The 21937-nt window shown below is 47.3% G+C and overlaps 1 protein-coding gene and 1 long non-coding RNA gene across 3 annotated transcripts in view; one reads left to right on the forward strand and one right to left on the reverse strand.

Annotated features, from left to right (window-relative positions):
* The window catches only part of LOC111178020 (uncharacterized), a 31453-nt gene extending 17951 nt beyond the window's left edge, over positions 1-13502 (reverse strand). The window contains exons 1-2 of the long non-coding RNA XR_002645555.3: positions 11092-13502; positions 10047-10576 (exon numbers count right to left, since the gene is read on the reverse strand). This is a non-coding gene — a long non-coding RNA (uncharacterized LOC111178020). The remainder of the gene's footprint in view (positions 1-10046; positions 10577-11091) is intronic.
* The window catches only part of SLC13A4 (solute carrier family 13 member 4), a 39377-nt gene that overhangs the window by 1753 nt on the left and 15687 nt on the right, over positions 1-21937 (forward strand). The window contains exons 2-6 of one of the 2 annotated variants that reach the window (XM_022580296.3): positions 3691-3819; positions 15844-15980; positions 17870-18042; positions 18488-18542; positions 21156-21195. In XM_022580296.3, coding sequence (XP_022436004.1) covers positions 3691-3819; positions 15844-15980; positions 17870-18042; positions 18488-18542; positions 21156-21195 — 534 coding nt within the window. Of the gene's footprint in view, positions 1-3690; positions 3820-15843; positions 15981-17869; positions 18043-18487; positions 18543-21041; positions 21196-21937 lie in introns of both variants that reach the window. The other variant, XM_089917355.1, reaches the window with a different exon arrangement.

Here is a 21937-nt window from a genome sequence, read left to right on the forward strand (position 1 = left end):
CCTGTCTTGGAGCTTCTCAGTTACCAATGACTAGTGAGAAGTATCCACATGAAGAAGAAAACAAAATAACAAATTACTGAAGTAGACAAAAAAAACCTATAAATGTGACAGAAGAGGGATGTTGTGGGAAAAAAAGAAAAGAGGAGAGACAAGGGAGGAAAGGCAAACCTCTGCTCTGTTGAGGTCTATCAAAATTCTTGAATAGGTTTTTAAAGATGGACTCACTGAGAGCAAGAGACCTTGCCATTTCTTGACCTAGCGCCTTCTGTCCAACTGAGCTTCACCTTAGGGCGGGGTTTCTCAACAGCCACACTAGTTACATTTGGGGGTGGGGGGAGAGAGTTCTCTGTTGTGATGGGAGGGCCGTGCTGTGCTGTGCACTGTAGCATGGTTAGCAGCATCCCTGGTCTCTACCCATCAGGTGCCAGCAGCACACAGGCACCCCCTGCAATTGTGACAGCCAAAAATGCTTCCAGATATTACCAAATATTCCCTGGGGGGCAAACTTGGCTCCAGTTGAGAACCAGTGCCTTAAGAAAAGAGAAATATGCTACCTCAGAGCTTCCCAGTCTGTGCTCATGGGTAGCCCTCGGGACAGCTAGATGGAGCCTGGGTGGCCAAAGCCCTCAGACCTGGATGCAGCCTGCTCACCACTCGCCCCAGTGTGCCCTGCAAAGATGATTCCTCCGTGTGTCCCAGTGTCAGTAAGACGCTTTTTCTCCTTCCTCTGCAATGATGCAGAAGCACCTTGAGGTCACAGTAGGCACAAACCACCACGGGGACTGGCTCTCATCTATTCGGCCCCCTTGCATCACACTTAGATTCTGATATTTAATCCTTAAGATCCCTAAATAGCCTTGTTTGCTCTGGGCTGGAACTGAGAGAAGTGATCTGGGCAAGAGCTCCTGGCCTGCAGTTCTGATGCTTCTTCAAAGTGACAAGCTGCAGCCGCATTTTAGGAAGGATTAGTATGACCTCTCGTTTTTTCCTGCCCAGCTCTCTAAAGCCAGGGGCCCAGACTTGATTTCCCATACACAGAAGAGGAAGGTCAAGAGCGGGGCATCTGCAACTAAGCCCAGCTTCAGCATCCCGGTGGGATAAAAGTTACACCCAACTCCCAAGCTAAATTTTCAAAAGCCCTTCCAGTCATTTATGACACCAAGTGACGTGACCTCAAGCTCCTTCCAGTGGAGTCTGAATGGTATTTCATCGGGGTGGTCAGACTGTAGGGAAAGAAGCAGATGCAAACATCAGTTAGTAGCAGGGTCAGGGAGCATCCGCTGTGGGGAAATGCCACTTTTGAACTCGCTCCTTTATTTGTCAACAGGAGCAAAAAAGAACTGACAACACTATCCCTTAAAGGCACTGCCCGAGTACACACTATCCCTTAAAGGCACTGCCCGAGTACGCACCAATCCCTACATTCCTGCTGACCAGTGGCAGTGATAAGAGGCTGCGGGTTTCCAGAATATTTTCTCCAGTAGATAAGGGAGACCTGTTAGCCAGCAGAGGAGCCTAGCTCAGTTCACCAACATTGATTGAGCTACCTGCCGGACCACGGCCAGATGCAGGGACACAGGAGCCTGTAAACAAACTTCACAGAGTATTCTGGGTTATCTGAATATAAGCTTCCCTACTGAATTTTGAGACAGTTGAGAAGGGGCAAAAGGAAGTTTATGTAAATTCCATGGGTGTACTGAGTGCGAAGTAGATGGAAAGGCCGTCTGAAGGTGGTCTCTTGGCCATTTTTCTAATGAAAGTCAGAAAGCTCTAAGGAAAGTTCAGATTAAAATGATGGTAGTTTATCCTGTTCTTAATACTGCTGGATGAAGGTGGCTTGGTGACTTCCTCCAGTAACTTATTCTAATTCCTAACAATAGTTACAATCAAAAAGTTTACCTTGGCTTACCCAAATTCTCCTACTTCAAACCAAAATGATGCATGGTAGAAAGAAATAGCTCTTGCTCTCTCTCTCTCCCTTTTCTCTCCTTCCTTCGCTCCTGGACCTGTAATGACCAAGCCAAGAAAGACTGAAGGTTCTTTGTAAGGAATAAGGGCTTCTCAGTGAGGGAAAGACATTCTATCTCCTTTGCTTCAACTAGAAACAACACTTGCCATTCTGTCTCTTTCCCAGGAAGGAGATGGGAATAAGTGAGCTCAAGTGGGCTGAAGGGCTTTGAACTCCTTTAGGTATTTTTATTTCTGCAGTAAACGAGCATTTCTCTAAACTGCATTCTTTTTCAAATGGAGCCCTTCCCACCCCCCCACCCCCAGTATTGGTTCTGTTGTCTTATCAGCACTTCCAAAAGCTTTAACTTCTCTCTGATCTTTTGGCCCCAGAGGAAATCTCAGTGGGAGCTACAGTCAACAATTGTTGCGCCCAGTTCCCATTTCTCAACCCCCAACCCCATAATCCATGCGTATCAGGAGGGAACAAGGTTCCATCCAGCCAGGCTGGGTTAATCACTCCTGACGCCCCTCACTGATCGTGGCGACCTTTTGTAACTTTTGTGTAAGAGTTTGAGGACGCTTGTTCTGAACCCAAGGGAGAGATAAACAGAACAAGATTTGTCAGGTTCCTTGATCACCAGCCAGCCTCAGGGCAGGTCAGACCTGAGCGCAGTGGGTTTAGAACTAGGTATAAACGGAGGAGTCCACAGCCAGCTTGGATCTTCTATTCACTGGCCTTCCGGAGACCATTGTTAAAACCCTTGGACAGTGACCTCTCCAAGAGTAAGCCAGTGACCTTTCTCACCACCATCAATCAGCACCATTCGGGGCAACCAGGATTACCGGAGCTAAGGTTAAGGAGGACTGATTTTTTATAAGAATGTTGTACTTATTTATTCTGTGCACCCCACGGTTGTACAACCAGCAAAGGGAGTGGGCCGGGGAAAACCCTGGTAAATTTCCAGGCCTTCCCTTCCAGATAGACAGCACTCTTACTCTCTTTGTCAGAAGGAAGTTTCCATGTACATCAGGCAGTGGAGTGTCCCAGACACTGGTTAGGGCACCGGTTCTCAACAAGGGATGATTCCCCCTGCCACTGACGGACATTTGGCAATGTCTAGAGACATTTTTGGTTGTCACAATTGGGGAGGTGCTACAGACATCTAGTGGGTAGAGGCCAGGGATGCTGCTAAACATTTGACAATGCGCAGGACAGCTCTCCCCACCAACCCAGCAGGGAGTGATCCAGCCCCAAACGGGCCAGTTTCAGAACTCACATGTGAATCAATTACACAAATTAATCCCCACCTTCAGCTACCCCAAGAACCTCTGGTATCTGAGCAATTTGACACCAAAATATCCTGCCTAGACCAAGTTAAAACTGTGAACTCCACCTTTATGTACATGATCTGGACACTGCAGTTAATTTCAGTCCCTACCCTGCTCAGTTTCAGGAACCAACCGAGCTGTGATAGCATAACAGTCCCGGTGGCCACCCTGCTGCAAACCACGTGCAAGGCATCAGTCGCCCCAAGGAGCAGCCATAACTTCACCCACCAAAATACGATGACATGTATCCACCAAACTTCTCTGCCAAGTCCACCTTTGCACCTCCCAGAGCTGTGTTCCAGTGCCCACGTTTGAGTCCGTGTGCCTCCTGCCTCTGCCCTGGGTCTCTTTTGGATCCTTGGTGGCAGTGGCTGTCCCTGTGACTAACCACCCACTTTCCTCCCCTTCCAGGAGGCTGCGTGTGCTTACGTGTTGATCGTGACTGCTGTGTACTGGGTGTCCGAGGCGGTGCCTCTTGGAGCTGCAGCCCTGGTGCCTGCCTTCCTCTACCCGTTCTTTGGAGTCCTGCGATCCAGCGAGGTTAGACCATTAGCAGCCCCCTGCTCGGTCCCTGCTGGGCCAGTGAAAGAGGGCTCAAGGTGAAGGGAGACTCACAGAGCAGTTGAGGAGGGGGCTTCTTTCACCCTCTGGGACAACCCACTAGCACTAAGCCTTTGCACCTGCTGTCCTGGACCCTGAGCTCCTTTCCTTCAACCCATGACCTTCATCTCTGTCAAACTGCCTCTTTCAGGAAGCCTTTTGGTTAATTACATGCAATTGTTCCTTCAGCCTGAAACCCTTTAGCAACTGTATGATTGGCACATTCAGCCAGACTGCTGTGATTCTTTCTCTGTTCTTCTGATTGTCCATTAAACTCAAAGCGCTCAAAGGCAGGAATCAGGCCTCCCAGGTCCTTGGAATCTCATGACGAAGCTGAGTCCGTATGGAGTAGGTGCTCAATAAATGCTTTGCCGACAGAGAGACTTACCGCATTTCCCTGAGTCCTGACAATGTCTTCACTTTCTCTAAAAAACATTTCTGTCCCTTCTTCCCCAACTCAAGATTACTGCATATTCTTTCCCTGACTGCTGTCTACCTAGAATCTGTCCTCTGTTCACTCTCTCTCTCTATGGCATTCTTAAAATTCTAACAGAAATTGTCAACAGGAAGCCCAGGGTGGTGCCAGTGCAAACAGTTAAGCCTACCACAAATAGGAAAGAAGAAAATCACAGCCAGAAACCTGGAGCAAGATGAAGAACGGTCTTCATTCATTAACACCTGGTTCCATTTGGATTATCTCATAGCACCTGGTCTCCGCTTAGGGTTTCTGAAGGAGATTGAATGGTAGAGGTTAGTTAAGGACAGAGGCACAGAAGAAAGAGGAAAGGGAACTAATGTTTGAATTCCTACTAAGAATCAGGCACTACACCAGAAGTGCTGTATTAGTTAATACTCCCGAGATGTCTACAAGGTAGATATTAATATTTCCATTCTACGGATAAGGAAAGAGTTTCACAGAGTTAAGAAACTTACCCAAGATCACAAAGTAGGAAATAGCAGAATTGGATTCAAACTCATACCTGTCAGGTTTCAAAGTCTATGCACTTGCTTACTGTACCATAAGAAAAACACTCCATAATGTATTATGTAGCTTCATGGTGAGTTAATACTAAGAACTGTACATCTCTTCACCTGTGTGATGTGAGGAAGGAATAATGAACCTGGGTCCATGGGATGCCTTAACCATGGATAACAGAATTTTTTTTAAAGTCCAGAGATAAAAATTAGGCCATCCCCTAATTGCTGTACTTGACTACAAGTTAACAAGTTGTCCTTCTACTACATGGACTCAAATGGCTGGTTTTTGTTTGTTTGCTTTGGTCTGGGGCAGTTTGGTTTGGAGGCTGTTGGTACATTAGTTCCTTTGTTGGCATTTAGTAATCATAATAGCCTCAGACTCTCCAAAAAGGATAGCATCCCCAAAACCCTCAGCAGTGCTTTGATTCCTGGAGATGGGTCCAACACCAATATCCTGGGGACCCACATAAAAGCTAGCCTGGGACCTGAAGCACTAGGCAATCACTCCAATTATCCCCCTTCCTTTGTGGAAAGAGAACAGGTAGTCTGTCTGGGTCTGTGTGCATGCCTAAAAGAACAAGCACCAATATTACTTTTCTTTTTTTGTTTTTTAACATCTTTATTGGGGTATAATTGCTTTATAATGGTGTGTTAGTTTCTGCTTTATAACAAAGTGAATCAGTTATACATATAAATATGTTCCCGTATCTCTTCCCTCTTGCGTCTCCCTCCCTCCCACTCTCCCTATCCCACCCCTCTAGGTGGTCACAAAGCACCGAGCTGATCGCCCTGTGCTATGTGGCTGCTTCCCACTAGCTATCTATTTTACGTTTGGTAGTGTAATATTACTTTTCTTAAGAGAAACATAAATGAACTTGTCTTGCAGATTTCTCTTTAAAATTGTGAAAGCGAAAGCCAATGAGTCGGGAGGTGAAAGTAGAGAGCAGAGGAAGAAGTGAAGTTATAGAAAGAATTGAAACTTAAGTAACATTTTTAAAGTGAGCTAGCTATTCATTAAAAGACTAATATCTTTGTATTTCACTACAGGCAGCCCAAAAGCCAACAGTATGCCTTAGTCTTAAAGTAGATGATGTCTCTATTTCCCCAAGGGCCTCCTGCAGGGGAATCTTATAGACAGGTGGGCCAATCAGCCCCTCCACACACTAGGGATGTTGCTAGGCAACAGTTCATCCTAGGGCCTGCCCATCTGCACAGCCAGGAAGGCTCAACCTATAAGGAGTCTAGGGAGGCAGTTGTTTTCAAAGGCAACAGGACTTTGTAAGGAGAAAAAGAAGACTTTCCAGGGAGAGATTGGGTGTTGCTATTGCTGGGGCTGGAGGTGGAAAACACTGGAGAAGCCAAGGGCCAATTTTATCATTTGAGGTGAAAACCCCACCCCATCTGTCTGACAAAGTGGCTTTGGCTGGTGATATTTAACAGCTGAGCTCCAGAGAGCAGTTTAGGCCAAACATAACCTGTTTAGCTAGCCTTTTAAACTCAGATTAAAGGACATGCCGATCAGGTAGAGGACATGGGTTATAGCCCTTTGTGAGCCAGCTGACTTTGCAGACAGAGAAAATATCTGTTCCACAGCCACCGGCTTCTCCCCTACACCAGCATGTGCCATGGCTCCCTGGGAAAAGCTAGGCTGGGGGTCTGCAGGCGCCCCCTACTCCAGACAAATCATCCACTCATCACTCCCCAAACCCACCTTGTGCTTGCCCAGCCCCTTGCCGGGACTCAGGCCACTCTTCCACTTTGGAAAGTTCTCTCCAATTCCTTCAGCTTGTAAGATCCTACCCAATTACCCTGTTGGTTGAAGCCTTTCCAAAAACCTCAGCTAAAAGAGTTGTTCACTTCCCTTGGAGCCCCCTGATACCTCTGTCCTTTAAACGGTATGTGAGATACATCAGATATAAACTTGCTGTGGACACGTCCTCTCTCCACCCAGATTTCACGCCCTCTAGGATTTACGATGTCTTATGCTTACGGGCCATTCTTGCACTAGCCCTTAGTTCACGTTTCTTGATTGCAATGTTTCTTGATGGTGTGTCAGTAGTGTACTCTCCATATGAAGGAAGGCACGTGAATAGGATCAGTGTGACCCTGAACCTGTGGCTTTTGTCCCTCAGGTTATTCAGTCAACATTCAGAAAAATATTTTGAGTGCTGTACCTACCATGTGCAATACAATATGGGATGTTACAGATACCTTGCAGGTGACAAAAATGAAAAAAAATATAATTTCTGGGACTTCCCTGGTGGTCCAGTGGTTAAGACTCTGCTCCGAATGCAGGGGGCACGGGTTCAATTCCTGGTCTGGGAACTAAGATTCTACATGCTGTGTGGTGCAGCCAAAAAAAGAAACAAAAAATTTTTTTAATATATCATTTCTGCACTCTTGAATCTCATAGCTAATGCTTTGGGTTCCCCCTAGGGCTGGATGTGTGCATATAAATGGTTAAATTGTACAGTGATGAATTGTCAGTCTGCAGGTATTAAGAGTTCACTGTGTGCAAAGCTTAGACTGTCTTCTATCAGCCTAACTCAGATGCTGAAAAGAGATAGAAAATAGTCAAAATGGCTCCTGACCTTGAGAAGTTTCTACTCTAGCAGAGAGAAAGTATAAACCACATGGAATAACACAGAAGACCCTATGCAGTAATGCCTTTTTTTCTGGCCTTGCAGACCCCAATTTACACAATTTCACATGAGGGAATGTTCTATATAAATGAAATTTACCCTGTCGAGTGCCCAAACTTTATATTGACCACTTTTTGACTGAGGTCTTTCCACAAAGCTTTATAATTTCCCTGGTCTTTTAAACAAATGTTGCTGAACATAAATTAACTTTTTCTTTGGAGCCTTCGATATTTCCAGGGATAACAATTTCTCAGTCAGAGAAATGTGGGCTGGATGACAGCACAGTTGAGTAACTTGAGTGCTGGTTGAATAGCTAAACCGAAAGAATCTGAGTAACATGTTGGCATCGCGCTGGAGAGAGAGCACAAATGGAAATAAGAAAGGCATGTTATCGAATTGCAGATGACTCGAAGCTAGATGGACTAGCTAATGTACAGTGACAGAATCAGTGCTGCCAGGAAGAGACAATGGACTGGAAGGGAAGTCCAGGCAAAATGAAGCTTAATAAGGATAAATGTTAGCAGTGTGTGTGAAAAAGATCTTTGGCTTTCAGCTGAGTATAGACGCAGTGGGAGTCAGCTCTCTGTCCAGGGTGGCCGCCAAAATGCCAAGCCTTTACCACATGTCAGGCGCAGTGGGAGGTCCTTTACATGCACTGTATCTTTTAATCCTCTGTGAAGTGGCTATTATTTTTATCTTTGTTTTACAGAGGAGGAAACTGAAGTTCAGAGAGGTTAAGTAACTTACTCAAGGTGATACAGCTCGTAAGTAGTAGAGCCAGGACTTGAAGCTCGAATTGCCTGACCCCAGAACTTTCACCCTTAACTGCTAGCCAGGATGTACTGAAATCTGCTCAATTAATAAATGTATGTGTTCAGAGCAGGAAATTCTGGATAAGGAGGTCATTCAGAGGTAGGTAGCCAAGGTGTCTGAAATCTAGAAGCTAAGTCACATGAGGAATGAAGCAAAGCCTCAAGAGGGGCATGATTTCGGGCTTGTACAGCTCAACATACCAGGCTCAAAGGGTCAAACCAGAACCAGAGTCAAAGCACCATAAAGTAGATCCCCTCTCTGGGAGGGAAGACACTGAAATGGGGGCCACACATGGTCCTGGTGTTCCTGTCCCCAGAAGCACAAGCCAGATGACCACGTCAAGGATACTAGGGGTAGACTCTGTGCCTCGGGAGAGGGGGTGGGCTCTAAGGGCCCCTTGACTTTAGGAATCTATCGGCTTGTAAGCATCCAGCTTCTGCTCCCCTCTGCTGGTGTACAGAGCTCAGTCCTGTATTTCCGATTTGTTTTTAGGTCTGTTTCTTTGTTTTGCCTCCATTGTGACTCTCGTTACTGTCATCATATAGGCCTTGAAAGTCCTCTAAGCCTTTCTACTGTGTTGCCGTAGCTGGGGACAGTACCTGTGTCAATCAAGTGAGCTGAGATTCACTGTTTATAGGAGAATGGCAGAGATGTGGGGACCAAGCGGCTCTCTGGGGAACTAAAGAGCATGGTTTGAACACTGGGATTTGTAAGGAGCCTCAGAGATGCCCAGGGTCAGGAACTACTTCTGGTAGAGATTACACCTGCTCTCTATCTACCCCCCAACACATGCACCCACGCGCGCACGCGCACACAGACACGCTCCTTCTGCTGTCTCAGTGGCCCTGCACTGCAGGCTTCTAGCAAGTCTAATTCAGATTCTAGCTCCTGCCAAGGCAAGAGAGGCAGCAAGGCAGCTCCAGCTGGAGAAACAAAACAGCCTCTACAGCCAAGTGATACTTGAGTCTGATGTCATGAAATCTGCTGCCCTGTTTGCTCTTGATCTTTCTGACCCACTGGATTCCTGACCAGTGCCTAGACCCTGACTTGCTGTGTGTAAACCTGGGGGCATTTCGTATATCACCTTCCACTCTGCCTTTCTGGCCTCTACTCACTATGGACGCTGACACCCCTACCTCCACGCCCCCAGCCTGAGTACAGGCTGATCATCTGTGCCCAGCTACCCACCCTCACCCACAGCCATCCAGACACAGCCCAGAGCTAAGCGCACACCCAGGCCATACGTGGGTCCGATACCAGGAACCCACAGATCTTGCAGCCTTTTGAGGCCAAGCTGATGTTTCCATAGGAAGAGCTACAGGGGCAGATCATTCAGTCTTGAAGAAACTGGGGACACCTTATGAGTCAGCATTTCCAAGCTCTGCAGGAGCTGGGCTGACTTCGGGTCAGGTCAGCACCCATCTGGGTCTCTCTGCTTTAGACATCTCTAGGGTAGGGTTTACAAAGAATGTTTTTTAAGCAACAAAACCTTTCCTTTAAACTAGATCTTAGGAAAATCAATACATGAAGCAGATGGAAGGGGAAGTCCTACTTTGATTAGGCACGGGGGCCCAGAGCCCTGGCTGCCCGGGCCCTTCCCTCCCAATGCTTCACGGCCACCCTGTTCCCACAGCTGCCGCTGAAGTTTCAGAGGCAGTGAGTGGTTTGAAAACCTCTGTCCTCAGGGAATACAGACAGGTGGTTAGGAGGGTGTCTGAGCCCCCAGAGACTTACCAGCAGAAACAGCATTCCTGCCCCCAGGGAAAGGCGGAGAGGCAGCCACGCCGGACTTGGCTGCATTGCCAGGGTGGCGGTTGGAATGGTGTAGTGAGGGGCTTCAGCTCTGATGGGGGTTTAGCTCAGCCCAGGCATCCCATCCTGGGGTCGCAGCAAAATTGTTCAGATGAACCAAAAGAGCCTCAAAATAGGTCCGTTTCCAGAGACCACCACTGGTCTCCTGAGGGAATGCCACATTCCTGCCGCGTGAAGAGGCACAGCCACAGCAACTTGCAAGGAGAGCCTAGGTGTGTCCAGCCAGCAGCAGCGTGCTGATTGGCTGCATTTCTGACGGGGCCCATACAACGCCACCAATGCCTACGTCAGGACACGTTCAGATCCACGCATTCTGCCAGTCTCTGGCTGCCACCACTATAAGCAAGGACACTGGCAATGTGGAGAGGGTCAGGATCCAAGTTGGGAGTAGGGTCGAACTGAGTTTGAATCCAGTTTTCTTACTGACCAGTCTTGAGCAAGTTGTGCGTTGACTGAAATAAAAGTTGCAAGTTGAGTTTTATTTGGGGAACTTACTGAGGACTATGGCCTGGGAGACACCCTCTTAGGTAACTGAGGTACTGCTCCTAAGAGGTAAGGTAGGAGCCAGGAAATATATGAATTTTTTTTTTCTGGAAAAACATGTAGTCAGACATCAAAAGACTACTGCTAATCACAACAGACATCTCAAGTTAATGATTTTAGTGCTTTTCTATCTATGGGAAGAAGTAAGAATCTGGGGTCATTGAAATGATCCCTTAGATATGCATCTTAACTATTTAGGGCCAGTACCCAAAGTACAGAATGCTTCCTGTTTTTCTCCATCCTGAATTCCCCTCAGGGTGCATGACTGCAGTGGCTAATGGCTTGATCCTTATAGAACTGGAATGGCGGGCAACATTCTTTTCTTTACATGTGTAACCTCTCTAAACTTCCATTTTACTCATCTGGAAAATGAGAATAATAGGCATACCCACCTCGTGGGGAGTTGTGAGGATGTTAGACCTACCTGAGTGACAGATCACAGCACCCAGCTTATCTGCACGAATGATTCATTGGTCCATCTGTCTTCCTCCCTGACGATGGCCCTGTTCTTAGTGAGAAAAGCACTGAACTGAGATCAGCATCCAGATTTCCGTTCTCCTCAAACTTCTAGGATTAAAGCCACAACTCCCCTCACCTTCCCATTAAAAAAAAAAAAAAACTTTGTAAAAAAATTAAAACCTGACATATCCAGAGAGCAACAAATAATTCCGTGACCAAAGAGAGTGATGTTTTTAAAAGCTCATCACTAACAGATGTCACCTGCAATTTACTAACAATGAACTAGTTCGTTAAAAGACTACATTGGTCAACACTTCTGTCCTTGTGCCTCTCAATCCAGGCTGGGTTAGAAAACTCTTGAGATGTACTCACCCTTCACTTAAGAAAGTTTGGGGGAAACTTTGTCTTTTAGGTCCACCTTGCTCCTTCTTACTTCATTTCTTTCTCTTATTCCCCCACGTGGTCATGCTGGCATACCTGATTCCTAACCCTCAATCTCATCTTGAAGCGTTTCATCTTTTCACTTCTTTAACAATAATAATGGACCATTACTGAGCACTTCCTATGTGCCAGGCCTGTCTTGCATCATCTTACTTAAGGCCCATACGGATTCAATGTGTTGTGTATTACTACTTAAAAGGTTGAAATGATGGGGGAACAGGGGTTCAGTATTTGGTCCAAGAACATACAACTCATCTGTGGGGAGCAAGCATTTGAACCCAGGTTGAGTTCTTACTTGCTATCCTCTGCTCCACCTTTTCAGAGCGGCCTCCTTGAGCCCATCTCTTCTTAAACACAGTCCAGAAACATCTCTGCTCTCCAAACTTGGGGTTTGGGCACACTGAGAAAAACCACAGAGCAGAAATGCAGTAAAGGCGATAACACTGCCAACACAAATGTCACAAAATCCGTGCAGTCTAGCCATGGGAGGAGCACTTGTTTTAGAATCTAATTTCTCTTTGCAAATAGTTCTAACAATTTTCATTATCTAGTTTCCCAACTCACAGAATATTAGTCTTGGAAATTAAATAGTGGGGAAAGGAATGCTCACGGCAAGTGTGAGGACGCAACACATTTTAGAAAACGATTAAAATAATCCTCAAGAATCCTGGAACTCCCAGAGGGGTTGTAAATAACCAAGGTTTTATTGTAAAGAAAAAAAAAATCAGTGGGCTAGAAAACTAACCAACAACACCATTGGACAAGATTTTATTGATTGTGCCTGGGCCCTCTCTGTATGCTAACGGCCTCAGACCAGGTCAGCCTCTGTGTGGACCACATAGTAACAGAAGAGCCACCAGGAGCCCTGGCTGTCAACGTGGCGGGCCACGCTAGCTGGTTTGCATGTGTCATTTAATCTTCACAACAGCTTTACAGAAGATTGGGACTCATATAATCCTCATATATTTTTTTAGATGAGAGAAATGAAGCCCAGAGAGGTTGAATAACTTGCCCAGCATACAGCCGAGTCACAAACCCAGGCTACATCACCTAACACTTGGCATCGCTTACAAGGGGGCAGGAAGGACACATGAACAGACCTGAGCACACCAAACACCAAATAAGAAAACATCACAGGGCCAATATCCTACCAAACCTGGGCCTGGGGCTTTCACTGGACCGGGCCCAGGTATTTGGGGCCAGTGTCAGGACTGTGATTATGAATAAAGGTGAGGAATGTGGGCTGGCCCGTGCTGTCTGGGGTACCCAGAATTTCCCCTGGAGTTGAATTAGATGAGTGGTTTCTACTTGGCCACCCTGAGTGGCATGTCGAATAGTAGCTTTAGATTCAGATGGACCTGGATTGATATCCCAACTCCACACCTCACACTGTGACCCTGGAAAAGTTCCTTAACGTCTCTGAGTCTGTTTCCTCACCTTAAGTGAGAAAGTGAATGCAAAATACATTTCTGGCATGTAAAAGGCACTCTACCACATGTTGGTTCCTTTCTCCTCGCCCTTGAGAGGAACCCCGAGAAAGTAGCCCCACCTCTTGTACAGGCTCTGATCCCCCTAAAAGGCCATCACCAACTGGGGTCTATTAGGACATGTGCCAAAGAGGCAAAAAACTAAAATGTTGTCAGTCAGTCCCCTGGGAAAGTAACCCTGGTAACACTGAGTCTTTAAAAGCTTCCCAGAGAGCCATGAGTCATGGGGCCAGTGGGGGACCATCACCCAGGAGGACAATGGTGTCTCAAGTCTTCTGTGGGTTCCTCTCCTTGGTAGACAGATGAAATTAAAACACCAATTCCACCACAAAGCTGCCTCTCCGCTGCCTAGGAACATGAGTGGGCAGTGAGGAAGGTCCTAGGCCCCCAGTTCAGCCAGCCCTCCCATCCCAGCAGTGCTACCACCTCCCACTAGGGGGCAGCACCTCCACCCACCGTCAGGGCCCGAGGCCTTCCTGTCCCTCCCAGTGCAGACTCTGCGCCAGAGTCACAAGCCCAGCACAGCTTCTCTGCCCTCCGGGAGCATTAGTGACAGTGTCCATGAGGACTGGGGTCGAGGACGAGGACTAGATTAACCAGAAGCAGAGGCCTCTTACCCCAGGAAATGGTCTCAGAGAGGAGAGATGATCCTTCTGTTGCACAGAACTCATCAACCAGACACAAGGAAATCTCTGTGGGGAAAAAGTGAGAAGGGAGAAATGGAGCAGGTTACCTTTTTGGGGGCTCTTATCTTACCAAAGTGTTCCGTGCAGAGTTTAAAACTCAAATAATACTGAAAAGGTCACAATGAAAAAAACAGCAGACTCCTTCCCCACCCCTCCCTCCACCAAATCCCACCTCCCCTGACCCCGAGTCAATAACTTAACTTTGTCAACTGCTTCTTCTGGTATTAAGCTCCAAGGTCCTATATGATATTCTTATATTAATTCTTGAGTTATCACTTTTAGACATTATCAGTTGACTTCTGATTATAGCAGGTGAGGATTTTGTACTCTTACATCACCCAATTCTCCTCCCTCTACCTTCCCAGTACAGGCATATAATTCAATAATCAAAGTTTAACAGTATGATAATATAAGTTCTGTCTACTTCCAACACTGCAGATTTTACTATATTTGTATTTCCTTCCCTGTTCAGTTTTTATTTTTCTTGCAGTTAAAAATGTTCTTGTTTTCTCACTTTAAGAGGATTTCTAAGTTAGGAGTTAAACTTTTCTGTATCTTTTCCTCCCAATTTATATCATGGTTGCATTGTCGGGAACAACTCTCTTGTATGTGACAAGTATTTATTGAGCATCGACTTTTCCGTATTATCCTATTAGGTGCTAAGAGATACAGAAACAAGAGAGATACACATAAAAAAATAAACAGTACAAGCATGAAGCAACAGTTCTAGCACTGCCCTATGTGCTCTGTGATGTGTAGAGTTAATAGTACCCACGAGGAATGTTCTGGAGTCAGAGGTTAGAGTCACAAGGAAGGTTTTCTGGACGCCACCAGGCCTGAACTGGGCTTTGAAGTCTCATCAAAGTGGAGATAAGGAGAGAATGTTCCAAGAGAGGGAATCAACGAAGAGTTGGTCCTGGAGCCCAAACATAGGAAACATGTTTGAGCAGGACTAGGTCTCAATTACCTCGTCATTAAAAAGCAAGAAGAAGCAGCTGGTAACTGGTGCTATGGTTGTGTGAGAGAAAACGCCTAATCTTAGGAAATAAACACTGAAGTATTTAGGGATAAAGGACCAAAATGTATATGACTTACCCTCAAGTGGTTCAGGAAAAAAAAACAAAAACCCATACACACAGTGGATGGCTATTTCTTGCACTATTATCATTTTGGAACCCTTTGGAACTCTGGAATTATTTGGAGTTAAAGAGTTATTCAAATATAAAGTTTTTTTTAAAGGTTTAAGGCAGGTTATAAAGACACCTTCAAGAACTCTGTCCTAAGGCAATAATCACATTTATATAAGGTTAACGATTTAAGCTGAAAATTATTCTTTGCTCCATTTGCAGCAAAGAAAGAAAAAAAGAAATCAACTTAAATATTCAACAAAAGGAAAACGGCTAAGTAAATTCTATGGTGCTTCATGCTGTCATTAGCATGAATTTTTTCAATAAATTTAAGTCTCATAAGAAAATGATCAGGGTACAATGTCAAATGAAAAAAAGAAGCAGGATATAAACCAGTACATACTGTATAAATCCAATTATGTATCTATATAGACATTAAAAAATTGAAGAAAATATACCACAGTACTAACAGTAGTAGGATTAAGGGTAATTTTATCTTTAATTTTTCTATATTTTAAAGTTTTCCATAATGAACATGTATTAACTTTCCAATAAAAAAATGAACATAATTTTCTAAAAAGCCAAAGAAAATGAGATTAGTTGACAAACCCAGGCTTATTTTCATAATTTTTAAGAATTAAGGTAGAATTGTAAATGCGTTTATTCTTTGAAATCGTATTCATATCACAATTAGAATGGAGAAGACTATCTACCCCCCAGAGTTGCTGGCAGGATTAAATGAAATCTTTGTAAAGTGCTTAGCACAGTACCTGCCCAAGGTCGTATGTGTGTATGTACGTGTACATAAAATTTTTTAAATTTAAAATTATATATATATGTAATATGCAACAACTGGCTATTTTAATAACCCTCATCTCCCTGCTTTTTGCTTGCTAGCCTCTGGTTGAGCTTGAGTTTAGTCGGGCGGGGGCCAGGCCCTGGGTCGGGTAGGGGTGACCCGAGCTGGCCTCTGCAGGTGGCGGCCGAGTACTTCAAGAACACCACGCTGCTGCTGGTGGGTGTCATCTGCGTGGCGGCGGCTGTGGAGAAGTGGAACCTGCACAAGCGCATCGCTCTGCGCATGGTCCTGATGGCCGGAGCCAAGCCGGGCATGTAAGTCACACTTAGTGCATCCCCTCAGCTCCCAGTGGGCCCCCTGGACGGTCAGAGGGACGTCCACTTGAGGCTCTCTACCAGTGGGGATGGGAGGACACCAGGGCCTCAAGGCTCCCATCTCCCCCTCCAGTGAGAAGGCCTGTGACCATGGAATGGAGACTTGAGTGGGTGACTTTGGTGTCCTCTAATAACCTGAGTAACCTAGACTGCCGGGGCAGCAGGTTACAGGATCTAAGGGGCTCATCTGGTAAAACAAGAGGGACCAACATAAATTGTTTCCCAACCTTTTTCCCTTGTATCAGGGAACAGGCTGGATGAGGAAGTGGTGTCTTCTCCTCTGTCATTTAAGGAGGCATGGAGGTTTCCTCCCATCCACCCTGAGTTCTTGTCGCCATTGGTTTAGACCAGAGGCCTGTCAAATGTGGCAACTGACCCAGCATCTGCAAGGCACTCAGGCCCTCAGCTGCTTCCTCTTTTCTCTCTGCTGTCAAGAAGGCCGCTCAGGAATGTGTAGGAAGGTCAGGATTGATGGTTTTGCGTGAACTCATTCCCGCTCTGTTGGATAACACTGCCCTTATCTTCCCTTTGGAATATCGTCCTCACCTCCTAGTTTACAACTTTCTTGCAACACTTTTTATGTAAGCTGCCCTGACTCTCCTGGGCGTCCAACAGAGCATAAATAAATAATATGGTGTTAGTTTTCATCCCTAGTCATTAGATGAAGACATGTTATACTTAAAAAGATGTTCCTGTCTCCCACTTAATTAACCACAGCCTAACTCAGGGCATAATCACTCAGTAATAACCTGAGATGTTGTACTCCACACTCGACCCCCTAGACACACAATGGCATTTCCCCACATCATGTTGAGGCTCTGTGGCTCTTTGAAACCCCCGGGTACTATCGTCAAGAATTTTTATCCCATTGCGTTTCTACTCGTCTCTATTTACCGCACCCTCCAGCAAGTTTCCACCCACCACGGGGCCCTCTGTTTGCCGGTGCATGTCCAGGGCAGACAAACTCATGTCTCCATCAGCCTAAACAGAGACACCATCAGGGCTCTGGCACCTACCCGGTCATGATCCACAGGACAGCTGTGCTGGCCCCAAACTGTGAAAAGTCAATGATCCCACCTAAGGTGATCAACACGGGTAGTCTTTATGCTGGCTTCTCTTACGGAAATAACAACTATATCTGTACAAACACACAGTGCATGTTTTCAAAGTCAAGGAGAACTCGAGAGTTATCTTTGTGTTTTCCTCCAAGTGTCAACTCATAGACACAGCCTTGAAAAAGTGCACACAGTGCAATGGGACACTGCTGAGCCGTTGGGGGCTATGCTTTCAACGGTTGGTAGTGGGCAAGTAGTGGGCGGAACCGTAAGCTCTGTCCGTTAGTCTCTATTTGGTCGCTAATAACTGCGGTGACTTGGCTGCAAAGCAAGGAATGGGATGGTACTCGTAGGACTGCTGGCTGCAAGGGCCGAGAAAAGAACTCCTTTATACACAAAAAACACACATCATCACCAAGCTAATGTCCACGGACAAGAGCAATCAGGAAGTCCATGCCCTGTGACCCTACCACCAAAGCTATTCTTTGCTTAAGCAAGGGCTTTTCTTTTTCTTTTTCTTTTTTTTTTTTTTGCCTAAGGCCACTAGCCCACGAAATGTGATGCATCCATTCAACACATCTTTATTTAATGTTTACTCTGTACCAAGCCCTGGGAGTACAAAGCTAAATGTATGACATAAAACCCCCATTTTCTGGATAAATGCCAGCACCAGCAGGCTTGCAGGAGGCCCCGAGGGAGCCCTGCGAGGTCGCAAGTTGCACCCGGGGAGGTGGGCATGCTGTGATGCTCCCCCTGCGCCTCCCTGCCTTCCAGGCTGCTGCTCTGCTTCATGTGCTGCACCACGCTGCTGTCCATGTGGCTCTCCAACACGTCCACCACCGCCATGGTCATGCCCATCGTGGAGGCCGTGCTGCAGGAGCTGGTCAGGGCCGAGGAGGAGCAGCTCGCGGCCGGCACCTCCAGCGCCGAAGAGGCCGAGCCCATCAGTACAGTTTGCTAGAGTTCATCTCCCCTTTGCTCCTCCGCCCGAGTGACACTGCCCAGCTCTGCGCCTGCCCCCACTGACCCTCACCTGCGTCCCGCCTCTCGTCTCGCCTCTTCCCCTTCCTGGCCCCTTACCCCGTACCAGCCCTGTAACCTGAAGCTTCCCTGTGTCCCCCATTCCCAGCTCTTCCTTCCTGCCCTACTTAAAGCAGCCACCGCTGCTCCTTTCCCCCAAACGCTCAAGGATTACGACAAGACCCCAGGCCTGTCTGTGTCGCTGAGTCCCACTATGCCTTCCGAGCGGAGGGAAGGGGAGTCGTCAGGCACCAGGCCCAGCAGGAGCCCTGATGCCTTTGTTTCCTTATCCAGCCCCAGCCCAGAGCCCCTGCCCTTCAGGGTCAGGTCCAGACTCCACATCTCATTTCCTGCTTTCCTTTGCTACCGTAGATCTCGATGTAAACAACAGCCAACCTTCCCTGGAACTCATCTTTGTCAATGAAGAGTGAGTATGACCTCCCTCCTCCCAGACAGGGCCTCTTTCAGCTGCATGGGCCAAGCTCACATCTTGCCACACCACCACCTCCTTCCATCCCGCTCTCCTCTCCATACCAGGGAGCCACTTGCCAAGATCCTGAGGGCACCTCCCTTAACCACCGGGTATCGCAGGGCTGAGGGAAGAGCGGAAAAGACTACACTGAATCTGAGGGAGTATGTGGACTATCTGTACATCTACCAAGTAGCATTTCAGCTAAATTGATGTCCCTCTTGGGAGAATAATATATTTAATCTATTAATGAAAAAAGGCTCACAGTTTAGATGTCACTGGAGATTCTTAGAGAATCACAAAGTATTTTTTAGATATTAGATGTGGTCTTACTAGATTCGGTCTTATTAGATATGGCAAAGAAAAACTAGGTGGCAGGTAGGGGATTCGAGGACAGTTGGTGCTGATGAGAAAAGCAGCTTTTAGAAAAGGAGAAATATCACCTCAAACACCCATGTGGGGTAGATCCATTAACAGCTGATTTCTTTTGGAGATCTAATATCAAAATGTGGTCTTCAAGGAATACTGGGATGAATAGGACATTTGGAAAGTTGGATTTGTACTAGAGGTCAGTTTTGCGATTTGCTCTTTTCATTGAAAAATGGAGAACTCACACTGAATGAGACCAGCACGGTGTGAAGGGACAGAGGCAGAAGGGTGCCATCAGCTTATCTTCCTCCCGTCACTGGCTCCAATCATAATATACTGGACTTTCCTCCCCAGCCCTGACCATATCTTAGGCAAATCCTATAGCTCTTCTGGTTTCTTTCAGATATCAGAATGATCTCGTTTTTAGATACTCGGCAGTCTAGTCCAGACGCATAGCAAAATTTCAATCCCTCGTCGGAAGCTTCTCCCCGCCTCCTCTCACGCTCTCACCCAACCCCCCTTCAGCCCAGGCCTGCAGGATAAGAGGTAGAAGTGAGCAGGTGAGACAACTGACTTTTCTCTTACTCTTCCCCCACACTCCTCCCTCTCCCCTCACCAACTCTCTGCGTCTGAATTCTCCAGGGTCAGGGCAGAGGCTGTAGCGAGCAGGAAAGATAAAGGGGCAAAGAGGGTCTTGGCTGGAGGTATTCCAGAGTGCGGTCAGTGCCCTGAGATTCAGGCCCCGACTCTTTTACACGTGGGGTACTTACCTTCAGGGTCTTCGGAGTGTCCCCTTGAGGCCACCTCTGCAGAGCCTGGGCCTCATGGCACGAGGTGCTCTTGGGTGACCACTTGGGCTCCCTCGGTTCTGTGCTCTGGTGGCTTGCTCCCCAGCCTCTTTATTCTGGGGACACCTCTGGCCTCTCGGGCAGGGCCTTTTCAAGGTGGCAGTAGCCCAGCCACCTTCCCTGTGCCGCCCCCAATGAAGACCACTGGTCATTGAGGGCACAGCCTGCTCCCAGTGCAGTGGGCCTTTTCTCCTCACTCTGGCCTCTTGGGCAGCACACACTGGCCTCTTGCCTTTGTTCTTTTCTGGATGAAAATACATGTCCCCAAACTCCAAAACCAAAGCTCAAGTTGTCCCGGACTACCTCAGCAGCATGCAGGGGGGATCCAGGGCTGCCACGGTGTGAGGCTGGCGGTCTTCTTTCACGCCAGCACCTCCCATGCTGTCTGAGGGGTTCCATGCCAGCCTCCTCACCCGATTTGGGAAGGAAGGCGGGGAAACATCACAATACTCCTCCCAGCCTAAAGACTCTCTCCCGTGAATGCTTCCGGAGCCCCGTCAACGCCTTATCCTTCCCTGATAGAGCCTGGAGGTGGGTGACGACCCCAGGACCCCACTTCCTGCACATGTGTCCAGCCCCTCTCACTGGCCTTCCCAGCGGCTGAGCTCATAGCACCCACTGTCCTCAGAACTAGGACAGACCAGAAACATGCATTTAGTGCTCAGTGTAAGTCCGTAATGCTGGTAGTTAAATCCCCACCTTCCTCTCTCCTCAAGGCAAAGACTGGGGACCAGTAAGGGTGGGAGGGACTCAGCACACGCGTTGCCTGCCGCCCTCTGAGGTGCAGCTGCTGCTGAGAAATTCAGCCCCATCTTCTTGCTCACATGCTTTTTACCATGTGTGGCCCTGGCCCTCCCTGCTCCTGTCACCTTAGATAAGCATTTCATGTTTCTCCTTCTAGAAAGTGAGCCAGTGAGAACAAGGTCAGGGGCCCAGGCTCTCCAGGCAGAGACAGAGGCAGGTTCCTCTCTGGCACCACCACTTAGCGCCCAGTGCCCTCGGGAAGTTAGTAGCCTCTCTCTGCCTAGTTTCCTACTCTGTAAATGCAGGTGGTGATACCCGCCCCTTAGATCTGTCGTGAGGATTAAAGTCCATATTTGAGTGATCAGCACCTAACAAGCACTCCATGTTAGCTATTATTAGGAGTCTCGGTTTCCCTCCAAAGGAAACGCCCTGCCCCTGTTCCCACAAATCCTTACCACATCTCTGGAAGGTGAGATTCGTCTTCTTCTAGGTGTAGCCTAGAACACCTGAGTCTAGAAGGGTCACTAATACCAAACACCATGGGGGAGAATTCCCATCTCATCAAGTCTGGGCCACTGTTGTTTTTCCCACTTCCTTTGCTTTCTTCCAGCACGTCGAATGCAGACTTCAGTTCTCTGATGCAGAACAAGGTATGGCCCTGGGTTTCTTCTGTGCTTTGAGATACCTGAAAGACCCTCAAGATAACTCAAGGCCAGAGAAGCCTGGCAGCTTATCGAGGGCCCAGCGGCCTTCTCTGATGTGAGGGCACAGAGGTGCTCCCCTGAGCCTGGATGCGTGAGGCTTTGGGCAGTTCTGAGCCCCAGCCCTGAGTACTGGGCTTAGCTTCACAAAGGACAGGTTAACCTTTCCTTGCGTAAACCCAATAATCAGCCATCCAGATATTCAAGAGCCACGTATTCAGCCTCAGGATCCCTTTCAGGAGGGATTCGTTTACAAAAATCTTATTATAAAAAGGGGACACGTTTATAGGGGAAAGCCAAGTTTGCCTGCACACTCTACGTGGCCTCACCCCCTTGCCCAGGGCTGGTTTTACATCTCTTCTTACCTCAGTCCCAATGGATGGGCTTTGATCCGTCCAAACTGTGGACTTGGTTGTGTGCGATTTTTTTTTTTCATGTTCTTTGTGTTAAAGAAAAATGAAGGGTTCTTCGTTAGCTAATGAAGTTCTAGAAAGCCAAGCTCTCCCATAAGGACAGAGCCATGTTTTTCCAAGTTTCAAAAGCCTCTTCAAATGGGGAACCTGCGAGAAGGAGGCAGGCACAGTAGGGGTGGCTCTCTACCACCTGCTCGCCCTGCTTCTGGTCTCCGAGTCCCACAGAGAGGGGGCGTGGGTGCCCCCAGGTGATCAGGTGGCTTCTCCAGGCCCCACAG

Source organism: Delphinapterus leucas, chromosome 9, assembly GCF_059928025.1.
Source record: "Delphinapterus leucas isolate spDelLeu-1000000601 "Yukka" chromosome 9, BTC_Dleu_Yukka2, whole genome shotgun sequence".
Taxonomy (NCBI): domain Eukaryota; kingdom Metazoa; phylum Chordata; class Mammalia; order Artiodactyla; family Monodontidae; genus Delphinapterus; species Delphinapterus leucas.